Source organism: Acinonyx jubatus, chromosome X (genome assembly GCF_027475565.1).
Source record: "Acinonyx jubatus isolate Ajub_Pintada_27869175 chromosome X, VMU_Ajub_asm_v1.0, whole genome shotgun sequence".
In the NCBI taxonomy this organism is placed as follows: domain Eukaryota; kingdom Metazoa; phylum Chordata; class Mammalia; order Carnivora; family Felidae; genus Acinonyx; species Acinonyx jubatus.
The window spans coordinates 14,860,315-14,873,461 of NC_069389.1; the positions used below are offsets into that span (position 1 = coordinate 14,860,315).

Consider the following 13,147-nt stretch of genomic DNA (forward strand, 5'->3'; position numbering starts at 1 on the left):
ATCATCAAGTGAAGCAATTTACATGGCATTAGTTAGGTTTATTTTTAGATTTTATTTTCTGAAAAGGTTAATTTTAATCAGCCACTTTTGCTTAATTAGAGTGACCGATTTGAAATACTTCATTCAGAGCCTTAATTAGCCTTGCTAAAATTACGAGACTTTTCCTCACTGAATGGAAAGCTTGGAATTTTAGATCAAGTATTGGCAAATTAGTTTGCTAAATTGCTGCTGTGAGTGGAGACCTCCTGAAGCTGAAAAAGAGATGTTCATGGACAGAGAGAAGCGAATTAACTCTTAACCCTGTGGATGTCACACTGATGCTGTCCATGCCACCTTGTTTTCCTTTTCGTTCTCTCTTCCCTACCATTCTCCACTCCCCGTGCCCATGATTTTCCACTCGAGAAGGTCATTAAATATTTTCTTTTTTCTCTCTCACTGATACGCTCCATACTACACAGTGCTCAATTCCTTTTCTTTTGAGATGAAGGCAGTGTGCTGCAATCAGAAGAACAGATCTCTAAAACAGGGTTGGCAAAAGAAATAACAATTAAAGTAATGCGGAGTTGAGGTCCAGAGGTTATTGTTTGAGCAAAAAAAAAAAAAAAAAAAAAAGGCATAACTTCTAGATGTTGATTGTAAAATGCTTCAGGAGGAAATGGGTGAGAATATAGGGAAACATCTTGTCTTTGTCTCCATTCCAGTTAATTAACTGTGGTCTGCTAGTGTCTCCCCTCCGGGTCATCTGAATGCTGTTCAGGGTTTGTAGTTGCCCTGGGTTTTCTGTATTTGTCAACTTCGTTTCCATGCCATAGACGATTTGTTGTATATTAGCTACAGAATAAGCCAGAGAGTTTGGTTTACTGGAACTGAGTGAAGGATGGGTTACAGCAGCAGTTTTTGCTTCTTTGAAGGAAAACCAGACAAATCCCAGTAGTCGGAAGCCCAGACGTCCTAGAGAGTTTACGTACAGGGACACTTAGCTCCTCATCTTTGCATCGGTTTTCTAATTTCCTTGCTGTTCTAAGACAAAAAATGTATTTGAACTCATATGTATAAAGTAATATGACTAATACTGAACCAGTAGGACAGATCTTATACATTCAAATAAACCTTGCCGTTTTTGAAGTGTCTGTTCTGAGAGGCTTAACATGTACAGGAGTTCAGTATACATTGAAGACGCCTTTTAGAGTCACTTTCAGAGACTCTGACATATTCTATTGAATGAACTTCATTATCACAAATCTTAGCCTTTTGACAACATGTGTAATTTTTTGAAAAGGTTAAAACTCACTGGGTGTCAATGGTGCTGTATAAGGTGGATGACCTAGGTGACCATTACTATTTGGGGCTTAAAATTAGGTTTGGCTAAAGGAATTCATCATTCTTTGCTCATAGTAGAGGTGAAATACCTACAAAGTTTGGCCTAACTGGAGATGAGAAGTTTCTAATGCAAGAAAGTTTGTCATCCTAGTGGAAAACATGTTTATTATCAGATACAATCAATGTGATTTTAGGGGCACCTGGGTGGCTCAGTCAGGTGAGCATCTGACTCTTGATTTCAGCTCAGGTCATGATCCCAGGGTCGTGGGATCGAGCCCTGCATCGGGCTCTGCACTGAGTGTGGAACTTAAGATTCTCTCTCCCTCTCTCTCTGCCCCTCCCCCACTCATGCATGTGCATGTGCACATGTGCTTGTGGTCTTTCTAAACAAAACTAAAAAATTAAAAATATAAATAAATATAATTTTAGACCACTAAATGCTTTTCTCATATTTTGGTATTAAGGTTATGCTGGTTTCATGAAGTGAATTGAAAAGATTTTCATCTTTTTCTGTGGTTTGGAATAATTAAAGGCCCTGGTTCTCAAACTTGACATTGTAGTCACCGAAGGGAATTGGAAAAAAAGGTACTGAATGTGAGTCCTACTCTCAGAGTCTGATAGACACTTGGGGACTTAAAAAAAACTTTTAAAGAAAGTCTTATTTATTTAAGTAATCTCTTATCTCTGTACCCAACATGGTGCTCCAACCCATAACCCAAGATCAAGAGTCCCACACTCCTCTGACTGAGCCAGCTGGGCGCCCCCACCCGGGGACTTTTAAAAATCCCTCAAGTGAATTCAGTGTGCACTCAAGGATGGGAATGAATCATTGGTTTAAATAACATTAAAACCATTTGCTCTTGAAAATGGAGATAGAGCTGGGGCGCCTGGGGCGCTCAGTCAGTTGGGTGTCCCACTTCGGCTCAGGTCATGATCTCCCAGTCCATGGGTTCAAGCCCCGTGTCGGCCTCTGTGCTGACAGCTCAGAGCCTGGAGCCTGTTTCGGATTCTGTGTCTCCCTCTCTCCCCCCCCCCCCCCCCCCCCGCCCACTCCTGCTCTGTCCTTCAAAAATAAACATTAAAAAGAAAAAAGAACAGAAAATGGAGATACAGCTCTGCTAGAAAGCCACAAGGAGATGCACTGTTCAAGTTTTTTACTTCTTTTGAATCATTTCTGATAGTTTCTTATTTTCAGAGAAACCTTCCATTTCTCTAGACTGTAAAAGTACATCATAGATGTCGCCATCATATTGTTTACATATATGTACTTCTTTTATCTACTTCTCTGTCTTTATGTCTTTTTTCTACTCTTTCATCTTTCATATTTTGTAATTCTCTCTTTTTTCACTCATCCTCCGTCAGGCTCATGATGAGTATCAATATTATTGGTCTTTCAAAGAATCATCCTTTGGCTTTATGTATTTTTTTCTTTTTTGTTTGTTTTCTATTTCATTAATTTTAGCTTTTATCTTTATTTGATTTTATTGTTCCTTTTCTAATTTCCTGAGATGAATAGTCTTTCATGTGCATCCTCTTTAATAATGAAGGCATTTAAGGTTACACATCTTTTCTAATGTTAGTTTTAATTGAGTCTTCGATTGAACTTATAAGTTTGCTTTTAATTTTCTCTTTATTCTAATGCTTATTAACACTACAGTTTTTAATTTCCAAGGGTCTTAATTAAAGGAGCTAGAATTCTTGGAATCATATTTTTATTATTTATTTCAAATTTTATTGGATTATGACATGAGACTATATCCTATGACATGTTTATTATTTTGAACTTATTCAGGATTTCTTTGAAATCATGTACATGATTAATTGTCATAAAGTGTCCTTAGACATATGAAGAATTAATTATACTCTCTACTTGTAGGATGTAAAGTTCTTCATATATCCATTTATTAAATTAAGTTCATTGATCAAATATTCAATATTTAAAAATGTTTATTGAGAGAGAGAAAGTGCGCCTGTGAGTGGGGGGAGGGGCAAGGAGAAGGGGGACAGAGGATCCAAAGCAGGCTCCGAGCTGACAGCAGAGAGCCCCATGTGGGGCTTGAACTCACGAACCATGAGATCATGACGTGAGCCGAAGTCTAATGCTTAACCAACTGAGCCACCCAGGTGCCCCTAAATATTCAATTTTCCCACATATTCAGTTTCTAATGTATCTGTCTAAATGTGTATGTTATATATTGCTGTGTAGCAAGCTACCCCAATACTTAGTTCATTAAAACTATAAACATTTAGTATTGCACAGTTTCTGTGGGTCAGAAATTTGAGTGCAGCTTAGCTGAATGGTTCTGGCTTAGGGTCTCTCATGCGGTGGCAAGCTATTGGTTAGAGCTGAAGTCATCTGAAAGGTTGACTGGGGCTCAAGGACCCATTTCCAAGATTACTAACTCACATGGCTGCAGGCACAGCATTTCGGCTCCTCACTGGCTATGGGCAAAAGAGCCACATGTGCCTTTCCACAGGGTATCTGAGTGTTCTCATGGCATAGCATCTGACTTTTCCTAGAGTGAGTGATGCAAAAGAGACAGTAGGAAGGAAGCTGTAGTGTCTTTTATGGCCTAGTCTCCAAAGCTGCACACCATCAGTCATGCTTTTTTTCTTTTTTTCAATTCATAGAAGCAAATCACTAAATCCAACCCACATTCAAGAAGAGGGAAGTTAGCCTTCATCTTTTAAAGGGTGTTGCAAGAATTTGTAGACGTTGTTTTAAAACAATAATTCAATCTAAATAATTTACTGTGTTTGTATTTTTTTTAAATTTTTTTTTAACATTTATTTATTTTTGAGACAGAGAGAGACAGAGCATGAATGGGGGGAGGGCCAGAGAGAGAGGGAGACACAGAATCTAAAACAGGCTCCAGGCTCTGAGCTGTCAGCACAGAGCCCGATGCGGGGCTCGAACTCACGGACTGTGAGATCGTGACCTGAGCGAAGTCGGACGCTCAACCGACTGAGCCACCCAGGCGCCCCATACTGTGTTTGTATTTTTAAACAGTTTCTTCTTGCATCTATAATAGTTAAATATATGAAGGAAAAATGTGTTCTTTTGTTTGTTGAATACAAGTTCATGAATTGTACCTTCTTTATAAGTGCCTTCTATTATATATTGTTGCTTTGTGACCGTGTTTATTAGCACTGTTAATCTTAAATTTCACTTTGTCTAGTATCAATATCTACATTTTTGTTTTATATTTGTTGTATTTACCTTGTTTTCAACCTTCCTTTATCTATTTTTGATGTGTTTTTCTCTCAAACTGTATATATCGGAGTTTTGTATTTTAATATAGTTTGGTAATCTTGATATTTTAATGGAAGAATTTAACCCATTCACATTTAGTATAACAGCAGATGTTTTTGAAAAATTTTCTTCTTTGTTTACTATTTACTTCACTTTGCTTCATCCTCTCCCTTTTCTTTTTGCTGTTCTGGTAAAGTTTTCTTTATTATTGTTTTCTTTGACATTTTTACTGTGCTTTTCATTCATTAGTAGTTATTTTCCCATTCTTGACATTTCTGATAAATAATGTATGTGGATATATTTCTCAAATAGCTATAACTTTCTTCTTTCACCATTATACTCCCTCTCCTCCAACAAGATAAATGTATTTATTGTCACACTTTCCATGTATGCCCCCCATTGGGATGAGATTTGTGGAGCTCCCCTGCAAATTCTGGTTACAGCTCATGCCATATTTTTAGTTCTTGACCATTATTAGGCTTTTCTTCATAGTATGTCTCTTTTATTTCCAGAATCCTTGCTTAGTACTTAAATGCAAGTTACACATTATCACTGTTGATTTATATTGAAAGGTGTGTTGTTCACATCTATATTCTTTCTTCTTGGGTCTTTCCCTGGCTTGATAACTTTTTTTTTTGTACTGTGCTGTTATTTGGTTAGGATATTTTCTTGAGTGTTTTCCTCTGTGGGGCATGTGGGTGCTATATTCTCTGAATGCAAGCTCATGGAATGCAGGGACTTTGTATTATTTACCTCTGTGTTTCTAGCATCTAAAATTGTGTATGGCACATAACACACAATCAATACATGTTCATTGTTTTTGTGGTATTAGATCACTACATACTCACATATGTCTTTCTTCCACCCCGATGATGTTGCTGCTGATATTTGACCCTTTACACATCTGCAAATATTTTCTATCACCCTAGGAAGTTAATGATGTCTTGGCCAATATAGAATTCTTGCTTCAGTCCTTTTCTCTCTTTAGTTTGTAGATTTGTTCCATCATCTTCTACCTCCCAGTGCTGCATGTGAGAAGTCTAATGCCAGGATGATTCTTTTCCCTTTGTAACTTGCTCTTTTTGTCTAGCAGCTTCTAAGATTTTTACCAGGTAATAGGGATATTTTTCCCTCATCAATTGTGCATAGGATTTGTGAGCTCTTTCAAACTTCAGGATGAAGTCTCTTTTTAACCATAGAAGTCTCCCTCTCTTATTTGTGTAATTTTTGCCTCTTCTCCATCTGTTCCTCTTTCTTGATTCTGGAATTATTACTGGCATATTAGTTCTCTTGGCTCTGAACTCTAATTTCTTACTCATTCCTTACAGTTTCCATCATTTTGCTTTTTAATCTGTGTAAGAGATTTTTCATCTGTTCTTTCAGGTCAATAATGTATTTTCCAATCATTATTTCTTTTAATTAGCTCTAATATATTGATATTTTAAATCTGAATAGCACATTTTAAATGCTAAGAATTATTACCTTTTTGTTCTTTATTTTGTGGTCCTCTTATTTTTTTTTTTTTTTTAAATAAAATTGTCCTCTGTCTCCTTCAACAATTCTAGCTTATTAGGGGATAGAACTTTAGCAGATCTGATTGGTCTGCTTTTCTCCGGTTACTAGATCCCCTTAAGTACTAGGTTATTTTCATTTTTAAAAAAAAATTTTTTTTAATGTTTATTTATTTTTGAGAGAGAGAGAGACAGAGCACGAGCGGGGGAGGAGCAGAGAAAGAGGGAGACACAGAATCCGAAACAGGCTCCAGGCTCTGAGCTGTCAGCACAGAGCCCGACGCGGGGCTCGAACTCACAAACCGTGAGATCATGACCTGAGCGGAAGCCGGAGGCTCAACAGACTGAGCCACCCAGGCGCCCCTAGGTTATTTTCATTTTCTATTCTCTGCTTAGAATAGAAGGCCTCTCTGTAGTTGTAGGCACAATAGTTGCTACTCCTGCATCAAGAGTGTGAGAGGAAGTCTTTATGTTTCTAGGTACCCCTAAATGCAAGTGTTAGTTTTCTTTTAGCTTCAGAAATAGGGAAGAACTTCCCTATGCTTTCTTCTAGTAAGATCCAGCTCCCCCTCCCCCATGCTCTGAGTCAGGGCCTCCCCTTAATCAAGGGGTGCACAGGCCCCCTCAGGCCCAGTTCCTCCATGCCAGGGCTCTCTGCTGCTCCTCTAGTCCCCTCCAGGCCTGGAATCCCAAGAGAGCCTGTAGCCTCTAACAGCCCTCAGATTCCTCTGGCTTACTCATCCCCACCAGGTGAAGGCTGGGGAAGGAAGAGTATCAGAGCCGCAGAATCCTTCCATTTTTCTTGGAGTTTTGAGAAGCAGGAACCTATATTTTTGCAACTGGCTCATACTGTTTAAGCCTAACGTGATAGTTATGTGAATTAGTATATTAGAAAATGTAAAATAACGGGACCTTAAAATTAGAAATAACGCGGAGGTCGGAATAAAATGAATCTTTTCATTTGTACGGTACTCTGTGGTTTTCCTGCAGCTGTACACACACAGCCTCATTTGAGTTCCAAAGTAGCCCTGTATGGTTAGGCATGGAAGTTATCGTCCCCATTTTACAGATGAGGAAATTGTAGCTCAAAGATTAAATAATGAAGTGGGACTAGCAAATAAGTCTTCCTATTTCTGGCCCAGGGTACTATACTGTTGCTTGCTTGCTTGCTTGTTTGTTTCCATTTCTCTTCGGAACATGTGACATTGCATGATGGTTTTTGGAATCCTATATTGTAAGTCATATATTGTAACCTGTATTATATTTTTTTCAACTACTTCTATTATATTGATATGAACAACTCGAAATGTATATAAATCCTCGGGCGGTGACTATAAAGTAATAAGATTTCTTTTGTAGTTTGAAATCTAAAAAAGAGGACTCTGGAAATAGTTGGAAAAAGATTAATGTAACTAGAATATGTGCATTATTTCCTGAAGGTGACTTTTCTGAAGGGGGACGTACATTTGGGTAGATAAGTACTTACATTTTTCTCTTTGTCATGTATTTTTTAAACATTTGGACTATTATAAAGACCAGACCTTTGTCCTGATCCCAGTTCTTTTTTGTGCCAACACTGTGTTTAAAAGTATTCTCTCATGTCCAGGAGTGATAATCGAAATAGTTAAAGCCTGGCCGGTGAGCGGTCACAATATCTGCCAGCTCTCGACACCTGGCGCGATGATATCAGAGTGTTCTGGTGATCTATCAGCCTTGCTCATGAGCAAGAGTATTTTCATATCCATTTCATATCCATACCGAGTATTTTCATATCCATTGTCTCATTCGATCTGGGGAGGGGGGTGGGTATAGTGTCATCCCCTTTTTGCAAATTGAGGGATTTACGGCCATAAGAAGTGAAACATAGGGCCTCTTACAGTGAAAGACCGGGCTCTTGGTTCGGTGCTCTTCCTTGGGTGGAAGTTTCTCTCTTTTCAAGGGAGAAGGAAGAGATGGGAGTAGCCATTTTCGATAGGACAAAAATCAGCTCCTCTCAGAGAAAACTCATAGTAGGTAGTGCGTAGAAAGAGCAATCACCATCCCCCAGCCCCACGCCTGGAATCTTCCTGTCTCAAGCTAATGCTTCACTTCCAAGGTCCCTTGTAGGAGATGCCTGCCCTGGAAGAGTGAAACTAGCTCAAGGTAGCAGATTTTCCCCAGTGGAGGAACTAACTCAGCCTCTTTTCTCCATATTCACAGGGACGTTAGGTACAAAGCCTTACTTTAAAAGTACATTCTTTTAACTGCTTGTTTTTCCCCCTCTCCTCCTTCCACAGAATGGTCTCCCCTCAGGGAGCAACTCATATATTTTTAATGGGGATTTTGTAGATCGAGGAAGAAATTCCATAGAGATCCTAATGATCCTGTTTGTGAGTTTTCTTGTCTACCCCAATGACCTGCACTTGAACAGAGGGAACCATGAAGATTTTATGATGAATCTGAGGTAACTTAGGCCTTTAGATTTCCTCTGTTGTTTCCCATTCTGAAAAATCGTGCCATGTTTAGTTCCTTGCAGAGAGTTAGAGGTGAGTGTAGAGAAGTAGGGATGAGGGGAGTCTCAAGGGAGACCTCAATTCTTACCTCTATTTACCACCTCAGTCTTCTACTGAGTGACTATAAATTACTCTGAAGTCCTCTTCCCATCTTTGCTTCCAGTTCTGTCCCCGCTTCTCCCTTCTGTTAATGTTCTTTCTCTTCCTCCTATGACTACCATCACAGGCCAAATGGTTTCCTGGGTGGATGTGCTAGGCCAGCTTTGGCGGTGTGGTAGTTTCCATGAGCGGGCCTAGATGAAATCATTCTGTTGCTGCTCTTTTGGCTTGCCTCAAATGTTGTCTCAGAAACCACTACTGTGTTTTTCACTGATGTGTATATTTTTTATGACACGGTGATTGCTTCTGGCATAGTTGTTCACAAACATATTTGAGAACAGCTGTAACATAGCGTTTCAACTCTCTGAATCACTGGAGGTTTGAAGAATAAAGATTGGTTAAACGGTTTCCCAAATTTTGCTGAAAGGCACAGTAGGTGATAAATGTTCCCCTTTCCCTTCTTTCTTCCTCCTTCACCCCTCCTTTACCAGTTGGCTCTATCTAGGGCAGTAGAAGGCATGACATGTGATATGCCTTATGCTTTTGATCCTAGGCTTTTGGATGCCTTGATGAAAGCTCAGCAACTGATTAGTTTTGTCTCTGGGGCCGTTTCGGCACCTGGCTTGAGTATAGAGTTTCAATTCTGACTCTCAGTTTATGGAAGCAGATGCTGAGACTATGATGAAAAATAATCCAAGACTGTCATCAGAGGTCCATTATATATAATGTAGCTCAATACTTTTATTTGGTCATGCCACGTAGCCCTTCATTTATTCAGTTAGCCAATCATATTTATCTAGTGTCTATAATGGTTAATGAAAGAGACAGGGCCTCTGCCCTCACAGAGTTTCCACCTAGTGGGGAAGGCTTATGTTAAACAGGTTTTTCCAATGTGATGAGTTTGTAAAGTGGGGGACCTAACTTGTCTGAGGGGTGACAGAGGGTATGGCATTAGCTTGAGACCTGAAGGATAAATTAAGCCATTCAGAAAGGGCCACGGTGGTAGACGAGAAATGGTATTCCACAGCGAGGGGACAATTTGTGCAGAGCTTGAGACCAGACTTTTTCGATATGAAAGCACTTCAGAGGGCAGGAGCACCGACTGAGAGACAGGACGGTCCCTAATAGGACTGGAGACATAAGAGATGGTTGGATCGTGCAAAGGAATTTGGACTTTTTTCTAAGGACAGCAAAAAAATCATAGAAGAGTATCATAAAATTTGTGTGTTAAAATGCAGCAGGAAGAAATATTTGCACGTGGGAGGCCACTTAGGAAGTAGTTGAAGAGATAGATGATGGATTCTCTCACATAGGCTAGGGCTGTAGGGATAGAGATGCAAAGAAGTAGACAGATTCAAGAGGAGTTTAGGCAAGGATGATTTAAAGTTTGGTAACGTCATATGCAGGACTTGAAAGCGGAGAGAATAAAGGGTAACCTCCAGGTTCCAGGCTTGAATTGGGAAGTACAGTGGCATTGTTCACAGATGTTGGGAACATGATAAGAGGAAAAGGTTGGCATGAGAGAGAATGGTCAATTCAGTCTGGGTTAAGGTTATTAGAAGTGCTTTTGAGTAGGCAGTTGAGTGTATGTGTCCAGGGCTCAGAAATGAAGTGTGGCCTACAGCATTGTCCTGCCATAGTGGCTCACAGATAGTACCCAAAGCTCTAGGCAAGGATGAAATTGCCACAAGAGAAAGTGAGGGGAGAAGAGGGCCTAGGACAGAATCGGAGGGGACTCCAGCATTCGAGGCTAGGCAGAGAAAAACTTGCCAAGGATTTAGAATACCCAGAAAGGCACGAGGAAAACCAAGAGGGTTTATTGGCACAGAATCCAAGAGAAGAAAAGCTTCCCAGAAGGATGGTGTAGTCAACCGTATTTGGTATTCTAGAGAGGGCAAGAAAAATGAAGACTGCAAGGTATCCATTGCATTTCACAACACAGCCGTCTTTGGTGAGGACTGACTTCCTCTCAGAAAACATAGCATGACACTGTAGAAGCCTGACGTGACAGGATTTGCACGGAAACCTGGAATGAGTATGCTGTGTGCTGACTTCCCTGTGTTGGGCCTTAAGAATATATGTTATAATCCTGAGGCAACGAAAGCAATCAAAAAAAGATTTCCATCATTAAAGCTCCCATAGTGACTGCTGTTCAGGCATGAAAATTCCTGACAGTTTCTTGAAAATCTCGAATACCATTACCTGAACTCTATCAGAGAGAGTACAAAGAGCCAACTTCCTATCTTCTAGGCTTTTCTTTGTCTCTGTTCAGTCCCTTCCCCCATCCCCCCTTCCTGTGCCTTCATTCATTTACTATAAGATTTAGGCTGTCTGAGAAATTCTATCTCAATGAAAAGCATTCTCCCACACAGTTTCCCCAGCTGCCACAGCACACGTCTCTGAGAACTTGCGTCTACACATCCTATACCTACAACATATCTCTTAAGTTGCCTTGTAATTGTTTCATGAGAATTTATCTTCTTTCTCCAACTATACTATAAGCTCCTTTGGAGTAGGGACGGCTGCCTTTGTTCTTTCCCATCGTGCCTAGCAAAGACTTGGGTAAGTAATAGTTTCAACTACACTCTAGTTTCTGGAGTTCTTGATACCTCTGATGGTGAGATGTCAGTGGCTCCCTTTTTGGCGTGACTCCCATAAGTAGGAGTTGTCGACATTTAATTCGTTTAAATACCATTGTTTTTTTCAGGTATGGCTTCACAAAAGAAATTTTGTGTAAATATAAGGTAAGACTCCTATGCTTTTTTTTTTTTTTTGCATCCTCTCTGCTTTTTATACATAGAACTAAAAAAAAAAAAGAGCCTTTAGGAAGAGTGGTGAGTAAACTAGTCAGGCTCCATGCCAATACAGTGCTTCCTGGACTAAACCGAGCTTTTTCATTGTGACTTTTGTGTAAGTTTTAGCATAGATACGAACATATTCTGTTGTATTAAAGGTATCCAGGATTTGTTTTCCTCCATATGGGAAAACACGCAGATACAGAAATGACTGTCGTAAAGGAAGATTTTTACTCACAGTTCCCTAGAACACAGGCCCAGCACCAGGGGGGCCGTGTGGGGAAGCACCAGGGTTGGCCCGGAGGCAGAAGGAATGAGGGGAAAATGTGGGCAAGAGCCTTCATTTTGGTTTCTGTGGGAAGGGATCAGGGTTTAGGGTTGGCTGCTTTGAACAGTTTCAGCAGGCTCTGGGGCATAGGGGCCGTGTTTAGTTGTCTGGTGCCTGGCTGTGGGGTGATTAAGGCACGGGAATAGTGGCCTAGAGTGCCAAAGCCCTCTAACGGAGGTGGTTGGGGACATGGGGTCTGGATTGGTTGATTTGGTTGAAAAGCACTCTACCTGCATATGAAAGACAGTTCATCTCCGATTTCTAGGAATTAGCTAGCCCTGGGAGGGGTGGTCTCTTCTCCAGAGTCAGCAAGCCATCAAATACCTAAAAGTATCAGGATTAATGCATGCTGATGGGTTAGTAATTCCATGTTGACTCCCTTTGCATGGCGTGATAACTGTTGATTTTGTGATAAACTTGAACTTATCAGAAAAACAAAACTTACTCAAGCTCTTATTTACAGATACATGGGAAACAAATCTTACAAATCTTAGAGGACGTCTATACCTGGCTCCCAATTGGTACCATCATTGACAATGAAATCCTGGTCATACATGGTGGGATATCAGAGTCCACAGACTTGAATTTACTCCACCGTGTAGAAAGACACAAAGTAAGGAGCAGTGTTTACATAAATCTTGTCTCAGAGTTTTATACCTCTTTCCACTTATTATTTTGTATTCATTTGTGTTTTGGTAATTGTAACTCTGCAGAGATCAGTACAAATTTTGAGAAAATCTGTGATTGCAAGAGAAATAACCAAACGGGTAACTTCTAAATATGGAAAAAATATGTATTTTAACTTCACGATGAAAGTGGAAAATGAAGAAATGTTGACATTTCGTATAGTTTCTAAAAGTGACAAATCCTGATTTTTAGAAATTAAGATTTCTAATTAATGTTGTGGTAAAATATACGTAACTATTTTTCAGTGTACAATTCAGTCACATTAATAATGCACATTCACATTGTCGTGCAGACACCCCCACCATCTATCTCCAGAACTTTTCAACTTCCCAAACCGAAACCCTATACCCATTAAACAACAGCTCCCCATTCTCCCCTCTCCCCAGCCCCTGGTGACCACTGTTCTACTTTCTGTCTCTGATTTTGACTATTCTGGGTGCCTCATATAAATGGAATCGTACAGCAATTTATTTCTGAATTGATATGATTTCTCTTGTACTTTCAAATGGCTCAGGGTATTTGGCGAGGGGAATATTTTAAACCTGAGTAATCATATTAAGTACAACAGAAGCAGAGCAAGAACATGTCTAGAACCTTCAAGAGGCTATGTGTGGCCTGTCAAGCTCCCACACTGAGTGAAGGGCCCCGTTGGCTGGGCCTCG

At 39.9% G+C, this 13,147-nt stretch overlaps 1 protein-coding gene across 3 annotated transcripts in view; it reads left to right on the forward strand.

Moving 5' to 3' along the window:
- PPEF1 (protein phosphatase with EF-hand domain 1) overlaps positions 1 to 13,147 on the forward strand; it is a 108,178-nt gene that overhangs the window by 63,017 nt on the left and 32,014 nt on the right. For all 3 annotated transcript variants that reach the window (XM_027054561.2, XM_053202127.1, XM_027054562.2), the window contains 3 exons: positions 8,361 to 8,527; positions 11,383 to 11,419; positions 12,262 to 12,411. In XM_027054561.2, the coding sequence (XP_026910362.1) occupies positions 8,361 to 8,527; positions 11,383 to 11,419; positions 12,262 to 12,411 (354 nt within the window). The remainder of the gene's footprint in view (positions 1 to 8,360; positions 8,528 to 11,382; positions 11,420 to 12,261; positions 12,412 to 13,147) is intronic.